The sequence below is a fragment of the Mastacembelus armatus genome, chromosome 21, assembly GCF_900324485.2.
Source record: "Mastacembelus armatus chromosome 21, fMasArm1.2, whole genome shotgun sequence".
NCBI lineage: Eukaryota > Metazoa > Chordata > Actinopteri > Synbranchiformes > Mastacembelidae > Mastacembelus > Mastacembelus armatus.
The window spans coordinates 11,385,797-11,408,618 of NC_046653.1; the positions used below are offsets into that span (position 1 = coordinate 11,385,797).

Sequence of the window (22,822 nt, forward strand, 5' to 3'; positions counted from 1 at the left end):
ACAACTACTTTGTTCAGACTGCTGAACCCAGCAGAGTGGCAGTCAGAGAACCAGCCTTGCAATGATCAGCAAATACACCAACCACCCTAATCCCACAACACCATGGAGCCTTTCCGTGATCAGCTTGCCCTTTTTTCCAGGCAACTGACTTCTAAGAAAAGAAAGCAATACACACGTTTTTTTTTTTTTGAAAGCAGCTGCATTCATTCCCAGTCTCTGTGCATTTACTTTATGTTCCTTTTCACTTTGCTATAATGTGTTTATGTAATACTTCCTAGTAGTGTCACATTCTTTATTTTATGTCAAATATAGAGAAACTATCTAGTGAAACTACTAAAAGACAGCTATTTAAAATAAATACATTAAAAAATCCTTAATTTTCCTAAAATAATTGACACTTTCTGGGCCTCCAGACGTGCTTGATCTAGAGTTTGAGGAGAAAGGAATCGCAGGTTCATCTTGATGAGGATAAGTTAAAGAGTTTTCCTGGGGGCCAATGTAAACGCCGTGCGCTTCGAGCGCTGAGAAAAACAACGCCCCAGCAGCCAATCAGCGAGGATCAGTGTTCGGACACGAGGGGGCCAGCACCAAACTCATCAAATTTACTCGTACTCGTTGTACAGTCAGGAGGTCATAAAGTCGAGGATTAATTTCAGTCACATATTTTTTTTATATCGGCAAACTTCTTTTCCAACGTTTGTGCTACTTTAGTAAAACTTCGGGCTAATATGACAAAAATCCTGCTAGCTTACAGGATTGTGAAACATCTGCGGCAGCGATGTGTGCTTGGCAGAGGAGTGGGAGACACGTCGTCCTGGCTCAGGACTCAGACCAAACTTTTTAGTGTAAAGGTAAGAAAATGGTGTGTGTGAACGAAAAATGTCGTTGTCGGTGTTAAATGCTGGAAATTAACTTTTGCAAGAGTTTTTCAAGTTGCTGCAGCATGGCCTCAGCGCTCAGGCCGAACCCCACAGAAAAATGTATAGATTTTGTGTTGCGCTGCTTATACACACATTCACAAACAAATAAAAGTTGCTGTACGCTTTTTAAAAAAAACTACATATACCTGTTGTACATTCGGCGTAGATTTAGTCCAACATTTTTTTTTTTTATTTTAACATACTTTAAGGTTGAACTGCACTTAAGCATGTTGGACAGCAGGTAGCGGCATGAACCGGCTGAGTAAACTGGAATTGCATTGAGTAATAGTGGGTCTAGTGGATTACCATTACGCCGAATTGACACGTGACAACTTTAATTAAAAAACGCTACAAAATAGAGGCAAGTGATTGGGCGTGAACTCAGAAAAAACCTAAAGATTTCTGCAGGTCTGTTGATGAGATTTCACACTGGTCTCACTAAATGTGTAACATAAACTTGCAGCTGCTGGGAGCTGGTGTAGTTTACATTATCCAAATGGGAGGGAGAATTGCATCACATCGGATAACTAGAATATTCAACTTAGGCAGTAAAGCCCACACATTTTTAAACTGCAGTCAGACTTGTGGTGGTTAAGTGTCACTTTAAAAACCTTATTTGCTGGCTAGAATTGATTTAACTTGTACGGATGAACAACATCTGTATGGTCACACATGTACAATGTATAAACCGATATGGAAGCATTTTTTATAGAGTGGCACCATGGTCATATTCACATCCCCCTTCCTTTGTGTTGTAGATTTAATTTTAAAATTGAAAGATGTATGTGTACCCATTAATTTGCATTCAGTAGTCTATAATGACAAATTTCTTTTAATTTTTGCTAATTTATTAAAAATCAAACACTCTTTAAAACATTAATTCAGTACTGTGCAGAATCCCCTTTGGCAGCAATTAGATGCTTCTTGGGTAAGTGTTTGCAAGCTTGGCGGACCTGGATTCAGGTCTCTCTCTGCACGTGTGGGGTTTAAGACACTGCTTTTGTCTGGTCACTCCATGACGATCAGTGACTTGTCCTGAGGCCACTCCAGTATTGTCTCAGCTGTATGCTTTGGGGTACTGCTGTGCAGAAAGTTGAACCACTGGCCCAGTCTCAGGTCTTGTACAGTTTGGAGCAGTTTTTTTCAAGGAGCTCTCTGATTTTGGCTGTGTTCATCCTCCCTTCAATTCTGACCAATCTCTCTGTCCCTGACACATCCTTGTAGGATAGTTTTTCACCATTGGGATGGTGTTAGCAGGGTGATGATCGGTGCCTGCTGTTCATTGTTTGGGGTTCTTAAAGGGCGATTTGTCCCATCAGTCCACAAAATAATTTTTTTTTTCATACTCTCAGTCCTTTTAGTTTGGAGTTTAGTTTGGCGAACTCCAAGCAAGCTGCTGTGTTACTTGAGGTGGATTCTGTCTCATCATTCTACCATAAAGGCCTGATTAATGGAGTTCTGCTGACATGGTCGTCTTTTGGCAGGTTCTACAGCCTGGAAATCGTAACTGGCCGCATCAACCTTTTATATTCACATTTTTCTATCACACATACACATACACTTACACACACATTCCGGACAGATTTGCCTGTCTCAGCATTTATAGCACAATTCACAGTGGTCCACAGTTTCAGCATGAAGTCATAGAGGCTCACTGGTTTCCTTCAATCCTGAACTCAAGTCTACAAAACATCTGCTTCAGAGTTTTTACATTTGATCTTTCCAGACTCGCTCCATGCATTATTCTTGGATGAGATTTTGCTCATGACCTTCTTGCTCTGTTTTAACTCTTAGGCCCAGACAGCCCACTTGGTCTTGGAGGATGGCACCAGAATGAAAGGGTTTTCCTTTGGGCATGATGTCTCTGTGGCTGGAGAACTTGTCTTCAATACAGGCCTAGTGGGGTAAGGAGGAGGCATTCTGACATGATGCAACCTTCTCATTCAATGTTTTCTTTGTTTCTGGTATTGTCTACATTGTAGATTTAATACAGAAGACACCAAAACTATAAAATAATGAAATGGGGTAATAAGCAAAAAAAGTATTAACAAATCAGTAACCTTTCAGTACCAAAATATCATCACTTTGAGTTTTAGTATTTTATATGTTCACTATTCATTTAGCTTTAAACTTCCCACTTTAAACTTCATGAAGTTTTTTTACAAGGCAAATCTTTATTGCATTTTCTCGCTTCACAGAGGACCATGAGTCAATGACACCACGCTATGACTCATCAACACATAACAATATTTGCCTCGTTGTTCCCCTGCTTTAGGTATCCTGAGGCCCTGACTGACCCCTCCTACAGAGGTCAGATCCTGACCTTGACCTATCCAATAGTAGGAAACTATGGGGTACCCAACACTCAGGAGCTGGATGAGCTGGGCCTGAGAAAACATGTGGAGTCAGAGCGCATCCAGGTAGGATGAGGGTTTCAGGCTTTGTGGAGACCTTGGTTGGATTAATTATACATTCTTGCTTTGATGCCTTTACAATATTCTCTTGTTTTGATTTTGATATTATTTTTGTCTTTGCCACTTCACTGACTTCAGTAATTTGCAGCCAGTATTTGATAACTTATCTGTTTAATAGATCAACAAACATTGATGGAAAAAAAATAATTCATTAAGTAATGCGTTCCTGTTTTACTTGTGATAAAAGAGCTGCTCAAGTAATATTGTGCTAATGAACTGTTCTTGCAGTTTCCAGGGTAATCATCAGATCAACTAGTACAGAAATCTTTAGGATATCAACTTTTTTGAAAACGTAATCAACGGTTTAGTTGATGATGAAAAAATGGTTAGCGGCGGCCCTACACATAACATTGCAGTGTTGTATTCTTCATGTATTAGCAGTTGATTTTTGAAGCACTCTGCGTACTTTAAATAGTGTAAATGTGTACAAAATGGATTTTCTCCATGTTCAGTTTTACATGCTAAGGATATTGATGGCATACTGAGACACATTTTAGTATTTTGTGGCCAGCCTTGGTATCATACAGTACACGTTTGGAGAAAGTGCATTAATTGTACCGAGGTATGTGGTTGCTTTTTACGTTGACCTTTTTTCAAAGTTAATATTGTTCTTTGGTGTCTTCAGATATCTGGACTTCTGGTTCAAGACTATAGTCATGAGTACAGTCACTGGACCTCTGTCAAGTCTCTGGGTCAATGGCTGCAAGAAGAGAAGGTTGGAATTTAAATTACCAAGTATCTGCTGAATGTCAGAGGTGAAAAGGACACTGCCATTTTAAATTTACAAATTGAACTTCTTTAAAGGTTCCTGCACTGTTTGGGATAGACACCAGAATGTTGACCAAGGTCATCAGAGACAAGGTATTTCAGATGAACAGATGTCATCTACTGCTTTGTTTATGAATGAATAGATTAACCATTCACTGCTATTACTTCGCTTGATGTTTCAGGGCACAATTTTAGGGAAGATAGAATTTGATGGGCAGTCAGTGGAGATATCTGACCCCAACCAGAAAAACCTGGTAGCAGAAGTCTCAACCAAGGTAAGAGCTGCTACATATTACATTTATACAATTATTTAAGTTATTGTGTCTATTACATGGGGTCACTGAGTTGAAAATGCATTTTCTCGATTTACAGATGTTGGCAATGTGTGCTAACCTCTTATTGCTTTATCCTTCCACCTACCAGGAAATTAAAGTTTTTGGAAAAGGAAACCCAATTAAAGTGGTGGCTGTTGATTGTGGCATTAAACACAACATCATTCGCCTTCTGGTTAAGGTGAGAATAAATGCAGAGTTAAAAAACAAACAAACACATTCTTGTTGTTCAATGCACACACTTACTAGAATACACACTTAAAAATAGTTTTTTTTTATGACTGAACCTCTGCTGACCTTCTCTGTACAAATAGAGAAAATAATTTGGCATCCTGCTGTATGTTTTCTCCGGGCTGACCTCAAAAATGTGCGATAGTAATCTCAGACCTAGCAAAAGAGAGGAAAGAAACATTTTGTAATATTTGTTTTGTCATCTGTTTGTAAGAGAAAGTTTGTTTATGCTTTAGATAATTGGTTGTAATAGTGACTTAGGTAAAGCAGTCTTGACTTCTAATACAATAGTCAGTTTGTTTATCAAATATTTCTTCCTTCCTTTATTTACCTTGTAATTGGTCTGTTGATCAGGGTTTGGCTGTCTAGACATTTTCATTTGCCAAATAATTTGGAATTGGGAAATAATAAGTGAATAACATTAACGGTTAGTGTTTTAGTCATTAGTACTTTTTTGTACTTATTGGTCCATAAAATGTGATAATGCCAGCACTTTTATAATAGTGTGTGAAGATAGAGATTAAAGGACAAAAGCAGAGAACAAAAGCTTTTACTGTAAATGTATCAAAAATCTACATAGAAAATATTGTGATTAACAACTATGAACTTATGGGTAAATTTGGCTGTTTTGAGGTGTGGTGCCATTTAGAACAACACTAAATCTACATTTGCAAGAAAAAGTAATGGCAATGTTTGCAGTTTCCTGGTTTTGTGCATAAATTGTCATGAAATGTGATCTGATGTTTGTCACAAATATCAACAAACACAACAAATCTTTGATGTCTTTATTCAACACACCCATTAAGCTTAAATATTATGTTGGAAAAGAGTAGTGGAGGGACGATTTCTGAACTTGTGTGTGTCTGTGCAGAGGGGCGTAGAGGTCCATCTTGTACCATGGGACCAGGACTTACTCAGTCTAGACTATGATGGCCTTTTCATCTCTAATGGACCAGGAGATCCATCACTGGCAAAAACACTCATCCAGAATGTCCGCAAGGTACGACATGATGCTTGTAGTACACCTTGGCAAAAAAACAACAGATAAATAAAAAAAGAAATGCAGACAAGCAGTTGTCAATGGAAACAGGACCGACTGGTTCAACTCCTACTTGGCAAACCGGTGTTTTGCATTTCTTTTATATATATATATATATATATATATATATATATATAAAAGAAATGCAGATATATATATATATATATATATATATATATATATATATATATATATATATATATATATATACACTGCCACAGGGAAATCATGTCATTCAAACATTCAAACACAATATTCACTACCATTGTTATGCAGATGACATGCAAATCCCATCCCAAGTGCCATTAAAAACCTGTGAAGGAGCCAATTTTCATAATGTACTGTCTTCTCTGTCTGACATAAAATGCTGGATATCCCTATACTTTCTTCAGGTAAAAAAAAAAAGAAAATCTAAAATCATTATTGGTCCTCCCAAGTCTACACAGACAAACTTTAAGGTCTAGCTCTGTCTTACCTCACTGAGCTATTGCTCTCCTACAAGCCAAAGTGTAATGTCAGATCAAGTTAGACCCTTCTAGCTGTTCTTAAGTCCCAGTTCCGGACTAAAGGAGACCAGCTCTGGAACTCCCTGCCTGAAAATCAGTGACATCTTTTAAATGATTTACTTTAAATAAAATCCTTTCTTTATCTTTAGTTATTGCCATTGTAGTCATTGTTTTTATTAAGTTTTTTTTTATTACAGTTCTATTTCTTTGTGTGTTTATTATTATTATTGTTGTTGTTGTCGTATTGTTATATTAAAAAAGAATTACTACTTTGTTTGTAAAATGTGTAATATTGCCAGCAGTAGTGACAGGCGTAGCTAGCTGTTACATTCACAAGCAGTATATTTGTGATTAAGGGTAATCTGATATTTTATTTTTTTTAAATAAGTTTTTTTTTTTTTTTTGTTATAATTTTATTTCCAGCAAAGTGAAGGTCAATTCATTTAGGATTTTTCTCTAGTTGTTACAACAACCTAAACGAAATGAATCATTATAGAAAAGAGACAAAAAGTACATTTCATATTGTATGCTATTTATATCTTGATTTTCCCCAGTTTAATAATATTTTTATGTGTTTTGTCCTGTGAAGGTGCTGGAGAGTGATCATCTCCAGCCAGTGTTTGGAATCTGTATGGGTAACCAAATCACTGCTCTGGCTGCAGGAGCAAACTCATATAAGCTACCTATGGGGAACAGGTGAACTCTTACTGTAACTTGCTAAACATAATTAAGTGTGCGTTAAATGTTCACAGACACAAACATTGTTTTGGTTTACCATTGTACTCATTGTGATGTAAAGTTTTTATCCATTTTCAGGGCCTTAGATAAATTGTCTTACATAAAGAAATGATAAACACAGACTGTTTTCTGTGTATCTGTGGTTTCCCAGAGGCCAGAATCAACCTGTGCTGAATCTGATGACAGGCCAGGCCTTCATTACAGCACAGAACCATGGCTATGGCATAGACAGTGACTCCCTGCCCCCAGGGTGGAGTCCGCTGTTCATCAATGCCAATGATGGTACTAATGAGGTAGATATCAATCTACATGTTTCAAATAAAACATGGTATTTTCCTGTTGTTGCTGTAGAGGCGTTGGGTAAAAAGCAGAAGCTTCTCTTATGAAATAAGCTTAGTCGAGAAAAAATATACTATAAATGTTTGTTTACAAAAATAAAATTTTCAGAAGTCTTTCTAAATGTTAACAAATGCATAACTGCAGAATACTACTGGCTTTACTTTTTGTTTTCTAATATCAACTGCGCATATTTTCCAGGGCATCATGCATAAAACTAAGCCTGTTTTCACGGCCCAGTTCCATCCAGAGGCTAAAGGTGGTCCCACAGACACAGAGGTAATTAAAGACTTTTATAGTGCTGCATAAAGTACCTGAGTACTATGTGAAAGGTAAGTCGAGCTATAGTTGCAAGATGCTGCTGAAGTAAATGTTAGTCTTCATTGGAACACATCTTGTAGGTTGATAAAAGGTTGATAAAATAGTAAAATAATTTGGAAGAGTAAAAACTTGGAAGAGTAAAAGTGTAGGAGGTAATTAACAAGAGAAATGAGAAATGCATAATTACATAAAACAGCATTACAGTAAACCCCCAAAATTCGCAGGGGTTATGTTACTAGAGCACCCATGAATTTAAGTAAATTATATTGTTCTTAATAATTTAGCTTTAAAATGGGGGAAAAATTCTATATTGCCATGAAAAAAAGCCATAAAACATTGCAGAGGATATTTGCGATTTCAACGAAAATGCGGGGGTTTCCGGAAACAGTTATTAGTTAGGTTCTTACGAAAAATCTGTGCACGGCTGAGGCCACGAGCTCTGAACTACGATTTTGCGGGGGTACACTGTACTTAAGTAATTAGTATTGGCTAATACTCAGTATGCCATGAAAATATAGATAATGACCTTGTAGTGCTAGTAATGTCTATTACGCAGTGACAGGCCTAATCATCATGAGGCTTGATTATGGACTGTACCAAGACTCAGATGTTTAGACAGACCATGAATAGTGCCTGTCTCTATCCTGGCAACAAAACTGATGGTTGTTTGCTAAAGTTGCTAAAGTGCTTTAATTCTTTCTAATTTAAAAAAAATAGGTCATTGTGCTGTATTTCTGTAGAATTTCTGTAGATATGAAATGTTTTTGTGGTAAAAACAATCTTGATTCAAAATGTTTGTCAAAAAAGCCTGCCATTATGAACATAGATGATTTTAGGAATGTGTTAATGTACTGAAATTTATTCTACACTCACATTAAACCTTCAGGCAGTTTAGTCTTTAAATCAGCCACAAGTGTATTGCGGTAAAAAAGTTAAAACACTTAAGTTGAACAGACAGTATGAAGGTAACAATAACTGAAGCTTAGGTTCAGGAGTTTTAATAACTCATACTTCAAGAGGATCACTGTTCTCTGTCAATCAGTTAATGATCCTTCCCATCCTGTTCATTATCCGTTTGATCTTCTGCCCTCAGGTAGAAGATATAGATCCAGGACAACTAGAATGAAGGGCAGTTTCTTTCCCTAAGCAATTAGGATATTAAATAAATAATGGTGATTGTACAATCGGGGAATATATGTGTTGTGGGCTGATGCTGTTGTTTGCCTATGTTCTGGGTTGTGGGCCGTGTATGTTGAGATATGTTATTTGACTAACTTAATTGCAGTGTTATAGGGAGTTTCTATATACTATTTGCATAAGCAATGATTAAAAAAAAAGAACTAAGGCTTGAGATTGAGGTTGAGATCTAAAATGATTAATATACTGTTTAAATTGTGGATTATACTAACAATTCTATGTTTCTACAGTTCCTTTTTGATGTCTTCATATCCCTGATCAAGAAAGGAAAGGATGCCAACATAGTGTCAGTCATGCCCAAGAAGCCAAATATCCCTCCCAGAGCCCAGGTACAGTTCATACACAGGCTCAGCACGCTGACCTCAAACAATTTGAACAGAAGATGGTTTAAGTGTCGTGCACAGGGTCAGAGATTAGAACTTCGATTACCCTTTGAGAATGTTAAACTATATCAGAGAATTTTTCCAAATAGGTCGCTGTACAAGAAAATAGTAGGAGGATGTATTTTCTAAGTTGGGAACCAGACTGTATAACATTATCCCATCCATCCATCCATCCATCCATCCATCCATCCATCCATCCATCCATCCCATTTTCTTCCGCTTAACCAGGGCCAGGCTGCAGGTACCGTAGCCTAAGTAGGGATGCCCAGACTTCCTTTTCCCTCAGCACTTCCTTCAGCTCTTCCGAGGGGACACCGAGGTGTTCCTAGGCTAGCCGAGAGACATCGTACCTCCAGTGTGTCCAGAAATGTAGAGGAGCAGCGGCTCTACTCCGAGCTCCTCTATCTCTAAGAGAGTGCCCGGTCACCTTAAGAAGGAAGCTCTTTTCAGCTGCTTGTGTCCGAGATCTTGCCCTTTTGGTCATGACACAAAACTCATGACCATAGGTGAGAGTAAGAATGTAGATTGACTGGTAAACTGAGAGCTTCACCATTCAGCTCAGCGCCTTCTTCACCACTATGGACCGGTACATCGACCGCATGGCTGCTGCCAATGCACCAGTCCGTCTATCAGTCTCACGTTCCGTCCTTCCCTCAGTCGTGAACAAGATCCCAAGATACTTAAACTCCTTCACATGAGGCAGGACCTGGAGGTCTCACCTGACCTGAAGGTGGCAAGCCACCTTTTTCTGGTTGAGAACCATGGCCTCAGAACTTGGAGGTGCTGATTCTCATCCCAGCTGATTCACACTGAGTTGCAAACTGCCCCAGTGCACGTTGAAGGTCCTGGGTCGATGGAGCCAACAGGACAACATCATCTGCAAAAAGCAGAGATGAAATCCTGTGGTCCCTGAACTGGATTCCCTCCGGCCTCTGGCTGCGCCTAGAAATTCTGTCCATAAAAATAATGAAACAGAACCGGTGACAGGGCAGCCCTGTCCGATATGTATGTTGTGGAATTATTATAATGAAAGTGAATACTATTAAAAACAGGAATGAATTGCTTTCAAGTAAATAAAAAGCACTGTACTATATGTCAGTGAGTTTTATATCAGGCTCACCATGTGAACACTGAAAAAGAGAATGAATTTATTTTTATTAAAACTTCACTGCAAATGGAGGTTTGTGCTGCCCAGATGCTGTTAATTACTTGGTAAATGCTGTTGAAGTTCAGTTCTCTGTGTGTACAGGTTTCAAAGGTGCTGGTGCTGGGTTCTGGTGGTCTTTCTATCGGTCAGGCTGGAGAGTTTGACTACTCTGGATCTCAGGCCATTAAGGCCATGAAGGTAAGAGATAGGTCAACAGCCTAATCCAAATCTGGGTTATTTTTGTAGCCAAAACCACATCCAGTCATTCATGAATACAGTTATGAATGAACATGCAGTTAGTTTATTTATAATTTCATATCGAAAAGGATATAGACCAGCAACCACTAAGAGAACTCATGTCACACATCCTGTCCAATCATTTGTCTTACCGAACTAATTTATCGGTATTTTGTTTAATGAGCATTTAAATGTATCATTATCTAGTAAGTAGTATCATTTATCTTGATATACAGCACATTATATTGGATTTACCATAGCTGTTATAATTCGCAGCACTTTACATTATTCCTCTATAGCTGGAAGTAGTTTTTGAACAAATGCTGTATTCCGGTGTAATCTGGTAATAACGGAAGTGCCCAGCATAAAAAAAAAATTGAAAATGATTTGTGTCCTGTTTTCAAGACAGATGTAAAAAATAAATGAATTGGCTTGTTGCCAGAAAACGCAGTTGGATATTACTGCTATTGCTAATGTCACTTTTCTCTCAATTTTTTGTGTTAATCTAGTTTAAGATAAGAGATTTCTCTGCTATGATGTATCTGATGAGATAAGACCTCTTTCCGCTTCTGTTTTTGGTACAAATACTATATATGGTACCCATTCTAGATACTGACATGTGAAATAATAAACCTTTTTCACAGAGGACACTTTGACATGCCAGGGTAGGAAGGCCATAAGTTTAAATAATAAAATTGTTACCTGTATTCCTTTTTGCTGCTCTGGTTTGAGTGTTTTGGTGCATGTGCAGGATGTTTTTGGGACACTTAATTCAAACAGAGTTGTTATTAATATGTCATTACACCCATGCTGCACTTTTTGTGACAAGTCAAAACATCTACTGTGAAAACTGTGTGCTGTGAAATGCTGTCTTATTACCTACAAAATGAATGCTGGGCCTTAGCAAGACTGAACACTAATCATCATAGAGTTTTCTTTTAAAAAGATAATAATGAACCATGTGGGCATCTTTCAGGAGGAGAATTTGAAGACAGTGCTCATGAACCCAAACATAGCCTCAGTTCAGACCAATGAGGTGGGCACCAAGCAGGCTGACTCAGTCTATTTCCTGCCCGTCACACCAGAATTTGTAACTGAAGTCATCAAAACCGAGCATCCGGATGGCATACTGCTCTCCATGGGTGGACAGACTGCACTCAACTGTGGTGAGGCATGCACTTGTTTGCTTGAATATGCGGGTTTGCTGATTTTGTGGTTCAGTTCTCTGTAGAGATACAGTATGTAAGTAGGGGAAGTATTAATTGTTGGTCTGTGGAAGTGGTTCTGTCTTTTTCCGGAGTTAAATGGAAGGCGCTAAAACTGATGGGGTGGGAAATTCCAATAATATGAAAGATACATCTCATAATCTCATAATATTGTGAGGCATTGGCATAAAGGCTTTTTTTCAGCCTTTTTAAAATGATATGTTTAACCATCCATTGATGTGAATTGCTGTTTCTGTGATGTTCAGGAGTAGACCTCTTCAAGCGTGGTGTCTTGGAGAAGTACGGGGTGAAGGTCCTTGGAACCCCAGTGGAGTCAATCATGGCCACAGAGGACAGGCAGCTCTTTGCTGACAAACTAATAGAAATCAATGAGAAGATTGCACCCAGTATCGCTGTAGAGTCGGTAGGGATCCAAGTCCTGTAACAAAATAACGTATACTCTGTTCATAATTTTGGCAGTTCATCTGTTTATGAGATAATGTGTAGTTTTCTGTTATACACAAATTAGAGACAGTACATTGTCCGTGTCCATATATTTGTTATGAACTGGGCTAAGGCATGTTTAAATTGTTTCAGGTGTCTGATGCCTTGAAAGCGGCAGAGCAGATTGGCTACCCAGTGATGTTACGAGCTGCCTATGCCCTGGGCGGCCTGGGTTCTGGTCTGTGTGTCAACAAAGAAAAGTTAGAGGAAACTGCTCAGAAGGTCAGAATACAAGGGGAATAGTAGAAGAATGGAAGGCCTCTGGGCACAACTATTGTCATTATGCACAGTATTTTATTCCTAACATTTAATCAGCCACACCAGTCAAATCATCAGCTGAAGAATTCTATGCAATTTTTTACTTGTATACCTTCACCCATTTTACAGCATTACATACAGATAAAGCTTTGTGACGGTTTGCTTTGAGATATGTGCCTTTGGTCCTCTTTCAAGAAGGGAAGTTTGCTGTTGCTAAGCAACATTTCTTTGTGCTTGTCCATTATTCAGCATAATGTCTGACAGCTCACTTGGTTCTTATCTGTAATCATAGGCTGCAAAATGAACTGTTTTAGATTGGTGCCTACCCTTTTTATGCCATGCAGTAGGTTTACTGCTTTTCTCATCTGGCATTTGAAAGTATGTATGTTTTGTTTCATGTGGAAGATTTATTGGGAAATGTCTCTTTGCTAGTTATGTTTTGCGGCTGTTTAACTGGTTTGTTTAACTACTAAGGCAAAGATGCAGTTCAAAAAATGCAAATCCAACACTTATAATTTCTAACACTCTCAACTCAACTCACCATCATCAAAAAGTGTTATATTTATTGTTGTTGTATCAGCAGAAACTGTTACTTTATAACATGTTTAATTCAAAAATTAATATTTCAAAAGAAAACAAAACACCACAATTATCATAGTTAAAGTTTGCCATTAGTTGTACATTTCATTCAGTATGGTTTACATTTACATACTAGGAACTGCACATTGACCACACATTATACCACACATTATAGAAGTAGTTCTGATTCTAACGTTTCCAAATGTAGTATTTACATTGCACAACTATTGTTTTTTTCAATTAAATTGAATGAGTCGAGTTATTGTTTGTCCACTGTGTAAAAATAAATGTAGACACAATATCTAAACCCATAATAACTACTGAAATAACTATTGTAGGCTCTGGCCATGAGCAGTCAGATTCTAGTGGAGAAGTCTTTGCTGGGCTGGAAGGAGGTGGAATATGAGGTGGTGAGAGACGTGGCTGACAACTGTGTCACCGTCTGCAACATGGAGAACTTTGACCCACTGGGCATTCACACAGGTACAAAATATACAGTACATACTAATATGTTTGTCTTAAAACTACTTACAGGCCCTGTTTTGTGGCATTGTTTACTGAATCCATTTTGTTTTTTGTTCTGCTATGTTGATTCATTTTGGTTTGCATGTATATTCCATTGTCCTCCAAAAACACATATTCTCTCTTTCTTCCCCTCCCTCGGGAGGCTGCTTGAAGATGAGTGAGTTTTTCTTTCCAAACATGAGCAGCTTGTTCATGTTTACGAACTTTACTGTGAACCTGGAAAGTTGATATAGATGTTGTGGATCACTGTTGTCCTTGTCTTTTTGTCTTGTTTCTGTAGATCAGACGAGTAAAAGTATAGAGAATGAAAACTTGAGCGGCAAACTTAAGCCTGTGGGTTTATTTCATTTCACAACATCCAGAACTTTTATAGAGTCAGACACTTGAAGCAGAGAGTACAGATTTTGGCTCTTCTCTGTTTTAAGTCTGAATGAGAAAGTTTGTTTTATGTTATACCATTAAGAATTATTAGCCCCCCAGGAGCGATAAAAAATTTTCCTAAAGTACTGTCCAGTGTTACCATCATACATAAAATGTTACATAGTCAAGCTTTAATTCATGTAAAGGTCTTATTTGGAACACTTTGGACTATGTAGAGTACCTTCAACGTTGCTATATAAGAAATGTAAAGAAAACTGTGGTGGGGTGCTCAAATGTGTTATCTCCTTTAACAAAGTGGCAGCAAATCAAAATGTATAATGGCACCTGCACCTTATCTGAGCTGAAAGACTCACTGTCAGGATTGCACTCTACTAAATAGACTACAGTGAATGGGACACTAGAACGCATGACACATGAACACTAGATTGACAGTTGCCACTCTGACTGTTGCTGAACTGACCTCTTCTGAACTTGACATTTCAAGGAAGACTGTCGTGAGGCCTTTTCATAGCGGTGGGCTTAGAGGTCATCATCCAAGGAAAACCCCACCGCTCACACAGTGACACATCAAAGACAGACTGAAGTTTGCTGTGGCCATTTGAAACACGGGGATGACTTTTGGAAGTCTGTCCTGTGCTATGATGAGACCAAACTGCACCTATTTGGGAATATGGATATGGCTTTGGTTTTGCAAAGAAAGGGAGAGGCCTTCAACCCTAAAACCCAACCCAGTTCTCACTGTTAAACATGGTAGTTGAAGCATAATGTTGTGTGACTGTTTTGCGCGTTCAGGCACAGAGAACTTGTTCACGTCCATTTGGGATGATGAAAAAAGATTATGTTGACACTTTAAAGGGTAATGTGAAAACTCCATTGTCAGTCTGACGTTAGGTTGTTGTTGGGTCTTCCAGCAAGACAATGACATAAAGCACACATCCAAGTTGGTTCAAACATAAACCAAGATCAAGGTTCTGGAGTGGCCCTCTCAAAGCCCCGATTTCCATACTATTGAGAGTCGATGGTGGGAGCTCACAGTCAACGTCCACAAAAACCATCTAATGTGGATGAGCTGGAGTAATGTGCCATGGAGTAATGAGCCAGGATGTGTTAAGAGATTAATAGAAAATCCAAGTGCCAACCTAGTTATGAACTACAGGGTCATTGTTAGTGGTGAGTCAGAAAGTTTTCCCCTCCGGCAGAGGGCTAAAAATTTTGTCGTCATTTCTGTTTTGTTTTTTTTTTAAGTTGGCAACTGAGTAAAGTATCGTCATCGAACTTTTAATTATGTCTTGTTCTGTTTGGGGTGATTATCCTAAAAGCGCTTTTAGTGCTGGTCATTTTCGTGGAAAAGTTATGTTTTATGTTGTATTTAAAAAAGGGGGCTAATAATTTTGATGTTGTGTGTATGCTGATGATTTTTTTTTGTGCTTAATATCACTACAGTCTCTTGTCTACATTTTCCTGCTGCTTTCTCATTGAAAGCCAAGTTCAAGGACTGTTAATAATGTTTAAAACCCTCTTGCTCTTCTTTTTCAGGTGACTCCATAGTCGTGGCCCCAAGCCAGACATTGTCCAATGAGGAGTACCACATGCTCCGCGAGACAGCCATCAAAGTGGTCCGCCACCTTGGCATTGTAGGAGAATGCAACATCCAGTATGCCCTACACCCGTCGTCTTTAGAGTACTGTATCATCGAGGTTAACGCACGGCTTTCCAGAAGTTCAGCTCTGGCATCCAAAGCAACTGGGTGAGAGAATGCTGGCATACATATTGGGGGCACACACTGCTAGTAGACTGGTAATACAATGTCTAAAATACATCATAAACAGCTGTCTATATGCATTATACAGACCCCTCTCAATTATCTGTCTTATTAGACCAGCTCATCTTGTGTAATTGACCAACGTTATTGTCTGTTAAAAGAAATGCCACACCATTATTAGGATCTCTATAAGGTTGTATCAAACATTGAAATTAAAATTAAGACATTTTCTACAGCAACCCATCCGTGGTTAGTATTGTAAAGTTTGAACAAAATTAACAATTACATTTTAGATCATGATCTAATGATCATGGTCATTAAACATTTTACAGTACATCAAAAATATCTTGGACCTTTTGAGTCTGTACAATATTAGTCATATTATAGTTTTAATCAGGACCATCAGTATTTGGGGATAATGAAATGTTTCTGTTACAAAAATTTTATACACATTTAAGTTTTCCAATCAACACTAGTTGATTTTGGTGTTCCCTGCCCCATCCTTGTCTCATAGGTACCCACTGGCATTTGTGGCTGCTAAGCTGGCTCTGGGAATCCCCTTACCAGAGATCAAGAATGCTGTATCAGAGAAGACCACAGCCTGCTTTGAGCCCAGTCTAGACTACATTGTAACCAAGATCCCCCGCTGGGACCTGGACCGTTTTCAGGGCATGTCCCGTGAAATAGGCAGTTCCATGAAGAGCGTCGGAGAGGTAGGCCAGGATCCACGGAGAAGCACTTGTCCACTTCTTCACTTGCTCACACATCTAAATTGTACTGTCCTGTGTTTTGCTCGTCTGGATTCAGGTGATGGCAGTGGGCCGGACCTTTGAGGAGAGTGTGCAGAAAGCCCTGAGGATGTGTCATCCATCAGTGGATGGCTTTGTGCCCCGGCTGCCACTCAAGAAAGCCTGGGCTGAAACCCAGGACCTCCAGCAGGAGCTGGCTGTGCCCTCCAGCACACGTATCTTCTCCCTCGCAAAGGTACACTAACCCTTCACAATGTTAATAATGAATAACATTGGCTACAGTTTTCTCATTAATATCAGATTTTGAAGTGTTTCAAAAATGATCATGAAAAAAACATTAAATGCGGTGAAAAACGTGTCCCTGGCCTGCATGCCTGGTTGTGAATGCCTAATTGTGTGGACATGCTTGTCTTTGAAATTTGGATTAAGTTAAATAGATGCACAATAGTTACTGATACTTGGAAAAGACACATAAACAGTGTTTGATTATGTAGCCTTTTCAAATATGTTGAAACATGGAAGATGAATTGAACTCATAATATAAAATATGCTTTTGCTATGTTGCACAATACAGTTCTCTTAGTCTGTATTTTTCCTCATATAATCAGATGAAGGTGAAATAGCACTTAGATATATGCACATAGACACAGGGTCATGCTCAATCATTCAAACAAAAGCTGGTACGTGGACTGTTGCAAGGTGAAAAACATGTATAGGTCTAGCGCTTCAGCATGCTTTTATCACCAGCTGAGAATAAGGCAGAATGAGGTCATGTCAGTGTCAAAACCCCCAGCTGTGTGAGCTTGGTGTCCTGACAGCAGAGACAGATCTGTTCCATTGAGATCATTGGATATGGCGACAACATTAGGGATTAATGGTCCACATCTTATCTCCAGCAATTTAACACCAGCTATAATGCTGCAAGGTGGTCAGCACAGCCACTGTCACTCTCAGCTAACCTCTCTACTCCCTGTACCCACCACTTTGATTTTGAAAGCTGCACCCCTTACAGACAATTTGAGACAGTATTTTCTGGTTGTTGAAAGCAGATAAAAAAGCAGCTATGCCTATAACACAGACATACCTTTCTAAACTTTTATTCAGGCATAAATAGCAAATATGCTACATAAAGTTGCAAAATAATTTAATGTAAACCATTAAAATATATATATTTTTTCATTCATTTTGCAGTGTGAATTGCTGAAGGTTTTACAGATGTCAAACCTCAAATGGTTTCTCTGGTCAGACATCTAATATAAAAATACTGAAACATATTTAGTAGATGTCTTTGTCATATTACAAGTTGCTTTTAATAAACGGCAAAGTAATATATTATTCCTGCAATAGATGGAGGGAGTAATGGATAAAAACATTTATTATTTGCATTTCATTTTATTTCCAGCATTATTTAACTGTTCGGCCTGGCTATTCTTATCCAACTGACAGTAACAACTGACTGAATGATTTGCAACATAATTTTAAACATAAGCATTTCATGTTGCATGAATGATGAGTTTGACAATGATGGTGATAATGAATGATAAATGTCATGCTGAGTCAGTTTTATGTCTTTGTACCTTTAAGGCACTCCATGGTGGTATGAGTGTAGATCAGATCCACAAACTGACTGCCATAGATAAGTGGTTTCTCAATAAACTGAACAGGATAACACAGCTGGAGCAGCATTTAGCAAGCTACACAAGGTAACAGATACACACAAATTCACATTAATCGAACAAAGTGATGTTTAATTACTTTGATATATATCTAATATGCTGGTCAGTTCATGAACCATTACATACAGCATGTGCCTCTGAACCTGTTTTTGTTGTTGTCTTTAGCCTAGGTTCACCTTTACTGTCTGAATGATGTATTCAATATGGACAAGAATATTACAGTGATATACATGTTATTAGTTAATACACGTTTTTTTCAAAACTGGTTTGTAATGATGCGGTTGATGAAAGTTGGACCATATTTTAAGACAAATTTATACATAAATGTAGGTATTTCTAAAATGTTCACATACTTTCTCTTGTCACTCTATGCTTCTTTTTCATGCTTGATAATATCGTCAAGTGGAATCATCTCCTCCAAAATATAGAACATACATCTGCCTGTTTGTCCATAGAGTTACATTGTTTCTCTATGTTGATATTTAAATCATGGATCTATTTATTTTATTTCCTAGTTTCAAGCTGGTTCAGTCTGTGTCAATCTCACCAGTTTGAAACATGCACACATCACCTGGTTGTTTTTCCAGTATTTCTGCCCTAGAGTTTATTTATTTGCACACTGCTATTGGTCATTTGCTGCAACATGTTGTCCATTGCTGACCTGAACATTGTCTGACTGTTGTCTGTAAAACCTGCAGTGAAGGTTGCTGTGTTAACATTTTCAGAAAACCTGTGCCCCACAGATGTAACCTAAAAAGACCAACAGAACACAAACATGTCAGCACAATTAATACAGAACACAACACACAAATATTTTTATAACTTGCAAGTTATGCTCACAGTTTTTACGAAATCTCAAGAAATGATTAAATCTCAAGATTTGATTAATTATACACATGAACAGATACTTAAGCATGTTTGCTGTTTTCATAGCCATATGCTTAAATCTTGCTTATCTAGAGCTGTTGTTCTTTTCATCTTTTATTCACCTCCTTAGAAAAAGGATCTTGACTTTCATGCTTCCAAAAATGCTGTTTGTGTATTGGTAGTCCTTCTGTCCCGCTGTCTTGTGAACAATCTTCAGATAGTAGCTGTAGGAATTAGAAAAGTGCACACCAGAATAAAATGTGGGGAAACTCTGAACAGTTTTTTTTTTTTTTTTAAATAAATTACTGAATAGTCTTCAATATGAAAAGGTTGGTCCTCAAAAATGAGATGAACCCCAGTCTCTTCACGTCTTCTGTCCTTTCTTCCCTTCCTCTCACCTGCCTCCCTCTTTCTGTCTCTGCCCTGCGGCTCTTACCCGGACAGCTCAAATCAAAGCCGCTGTGAATTTTCATGGCTTAGCTGCAGGTAACCTGCTGCTTCCCTCTGACACCGCTGTTTAATAATTAATGGCTTGTCGTCTGGTGGGCGCCTACCGCAACACGCTGACACACAGAAGGCTGTTGTAGTCTCCACTGCCTCTGGAGTTTGGGACACTGGGATAGGCACATAACAATAGGCTGCTGCCAGACTGATGGAGCGTAGAGCTGAGTACAGGTGGGCTTCAGGCTCTGCTGGTCAGCAGACTTGTTTGTTTGCATAAATGTGCCGGTTCTTTTATTGCTGTTGTTACAGAATGACTGAAGGATAAATATAAACATTCAAAAGGAGTTGTTTTTTTTTTTTTGTCACTTTTAATGGTAGGATTATTATGTAGGTTAAATAGTCAGTTCTTTGAAATAAGCTGTCCACACTGACAATGGTCTATTTCAGTGAGAAAAATGTACTTTGATTTTTGAAACTCACTGTTTTCAGGTTTTCAGGTTTAAGGCGAACATGTAGAATTTAAGTTGTTGCCCCTGTAAATACTACACTGCTATTGTTGGTCTGGAGTCTAGACCAACAATTCAAAGGTTAACTTTTATGCATTACTGAATATGACAGATTCTGTGCTGGAATCCGTGAATTTTTGTTTACAGGGACAGATAGTAATGATCACACAGAACAGCGGGTTTGAAGTGGAGATGTTTTTGCTAGATCTTATTGAAAAGATGCAGCTCAGTGTTGTTTTCATGCTTAACAGTTGTCACTGGCATTGGAAACTTAGGAGAGAATTAAAGAGTAGTTCATACTGACCAGTACTGTTAGGGTCATGACCACGTATCTCCAGAGCATTTGTAGTGTTTGTGTTTTTTGTGGAGGTGGATGGTGAATTATTCAATATAAGCAGCGTATGTTTTGGTCCCATGTTTATATGTTACATCAATATTATGTCTGAATGATTTTCCATATCTTGTATGGACAAACTACTATAAATCAGTCATATAGACCCAGTTTTTTGTTCTAAGAGGATTTTACTTCAAAAACCAGCAACGTGGTAGATTGCACATGGCAATCATCAAAAAAATCTATTTTCATTGTTTGACTACACAAAGCAGAACTCAGAATATGACAGCCCGCCAATACACCTGCATGTAAAGACATAAATAATTTAGTATATAATCCCTGTGCATGACATGAATTATAATTACAGTAGCCAGTTTGTAAGGACAGCAATTACACAACACACAAAAAGTATCATTCTAATTCTTTGTCGGTCCAGACTTGATTTTTAAATTCACTTTATGTATATTTACTTTTCTGAGTGTACTGTATGTGATACTCCCTGGCTGTCTGTATCTATATACACAAATACGCACACACATATACAGTACAATTATTTGTGTGTGACAGTGTCTGTACATACAGTTATTGCATGTGAAAGACTTTAAACTGCTCTTACAGACAGGTAATTGTACACGACAACCAAGATCGTGAGGCAAATGTCTTTCCTTCCTGTGATTCCGACTCAGAATTCTTGCTATTCTCTCCTTTCGATGTTTCTGGGCTTTGCTATTTCTCAGCCGTGGGAGTTAAAACACACTTGACATTTCTAATATTGTTACGCTACAAGATCATAAATAATTCAGCTAAAGGGGGACGCAGAGCAAGTTGTGATTTACCAGAAATAAGAATTTCCTTCTATTCTATTCTACCTATGACATTATGGGAAGTATGTTTGTTGCTTTGTTAGTGGGTGTTAGACGAGAAGATCAATATCAATTTCATCATAAGGCCTTCATGTGTTTAGTTTAAGTTGACAGAAAAAGAGAAAGAAGTTAGCCAAGGTCTGTGAAAAGCTCAGTGGAAATATACCTTTCAGCACTTTTATAGCTGTCATATTTACAGTGTCATAACATAAAAATAGAAAATCGAATAGTGCAGTTTTAAGTAGCTTATGAAATTTCATGACCAAATCCAGTGACTGCACGAGCATCTTATCTCATATCATTTTCCTTATTCTGAAAAGGATGCTAGTTTTGCTAGTTTTTCCACACAACTCTGAGTAACCAGCTGACTTTTGGATGCATTGTTGGCTAACTTGTTAGAAAATACAATATAACATTTTTTACCTGGTAGAACCTTGTGCACCCTTGTTTTCTTGTGCTAATCTACAGCAGGTTTAACATTCATTGACAAATCTCAATGTTTGGATAACTACTCTGTGGGAACTCTCAGAGACACTCTCAATACTTTTTTGGCACTAAGTGGAAAACCAGCAGTACAGTTGTTCCAATGCAAAGTTGTTCCAGTGTTACACGTTGCCAATAAATATGTAAATGTATATACATTTAATCAATTGTAGACTGTAGAAAAGTATGAGATTGCACTGTAATTATTACTGAAACAGCTGTATCGTTTTGATTTTTTTTTTTTTTTCTTTTAATGGTTTATTATCTTTTGGTACAGTGGCACAGTGCCCAAAGAGCTGCTGCTGAAGGCTAAGCAGGATGGCTTCTCAGATCGACAGGTTGGTCAGATTCTGGGCTCCAGTGAGAAAGCAGCCAGAGAGCTGAGGCTCACTAATGGCATCAGACCCTGGGTGAAACAGGTGAGCATCATTGAGCTTTTTTTAAATTTTATTTAATTTTATTTTTTTGTTTTTGTTTTTTTTTTTGTTTGTTTTGGAGCTCCCAGCACAGGTCAGACAGACCTAGTTTGCACTGGATGTGAATAACTGACCGAACTTGATCAATACATGCACACACCCACACACACAAACACAGAGTAGTTTTATTTGGCCATAAATGTAAACAAGAAGAGGATAAAAATATGTAAGTTGCATAAAAGTGAAAGCTATACAGTATTTTGTCATGGTGGTAAAGGATCAAAAGTCAAAACAACATAAACTTAAATTGTTGTTCATATTGCTTTCTGTTTCAAAACTGACAAGTGAAAATTAAAAAGAATTCAGACAAGCACATGTATATATTTTTTAAATAATTAAATGTGTGTTACTTTGTCTTTATTGCAAATTATTGATTGACTAGAAGTTTAAGAATTTTTTCTTTTTTGACTACACAATTCACACAGGTAAAAATATAGTGATAAATCATTTTTGTATGGTACATTGGAATAAATTGCCTATTTTAAACATTTTCCCCTTCTCAGATTGACACCTTGGCGGCAGAGTATCCAGCCATGACCAACTATCTCTATTGTACCTACAATGGTCAGGTAAGTGATTCC

The 22,822-nt window shown here is 38.0% G+C and overlaps 1 protein-coding gene across 1 annotated transcript in view; it reads left to right on the forward strand.

Annotated features, from left to right (window-relative positions):
• Positions 1-577: 577 nt before the first annotated feature.
• The window catches only part of cps1 (carbamoyl-phosphate synthase 1, mitochondrial), a 42,677-nt gene continuing 20,432 nt past the window's right edge, over positions 578-22,822 (forward strand). Inside the window, exons 1-23 of the mRNA XM_026296327.1 lie at positions 578-851; positions 2,715-2,824; positions 3,196-3,340; positions 4,020-4,109; positions 4,199-4,255; positions 4,345-4,437; positions 4,586-4,675; positions 5,597-5,725; positions 6,860-6,966; positions 7,160-7,301; positions 7,546-7,623; positions 9,093-9,191; positions 10,495-10,590; positions 11,606-11,795; positions 12,101-12,258; positions 12,432-12,560; positions 13,514-13,658; positions 15,618-15,828; positions 16,358-16,556; positions 16,651-16,827; positions 18,177-18,295; positions 22,043-22,184; positions 22,745-22,810. Coding sequence (XP_026152112.1) covers positions 729-851; positions 2,715-2,824; positions 3,196-3,340; positions 4,020-4,109; positions 4,199-4,255; positions 4,345-4,437; positions 4,586-4,675; positions 5,597-5,725; positions 6,860-6,966; positions 7,160-7,301; positions 7,546-7,623; positions 9,093-9,191; positions 10,495-10,590; positions 11,606-11,795; positions 12,101-12,258; positions 12,432-12,560; positions 13,514-13,658; positions 15,618-15,828; positions 16,358-16,556; positions 16,651-16,827; positions 18,177-18,295; positions 22,043-22,184; positions 22,745-22,810 — 2,895 coding nt within the window. The 5' untranslated portion in view covers positions 578-728. The remainder of the gene's footprint in view (positions 852-2,714; positions 2,825-3,195; positions 3,341-4,019; positions 4,110-4,198; positions 4,256-4,344; positions 4,438-4,585; positions 4,676-5,596; positions 5,726-6,859; positions 6,967-7,159; positions 7,302-7,545; positions 7,624-9,092; positions 9,192-10,494; positions 10,591-11,605; positions 11,796-12,100; positions 12,259-12,431; positions 12,561-13,513; positions 13,659-15,617; positions 15,829-16,357; positions 16,557-16,650; positions 16,828-18,176; positions 18,296-22,042; positions 22,185-22,744; positions 22,811-22,822) is intronic.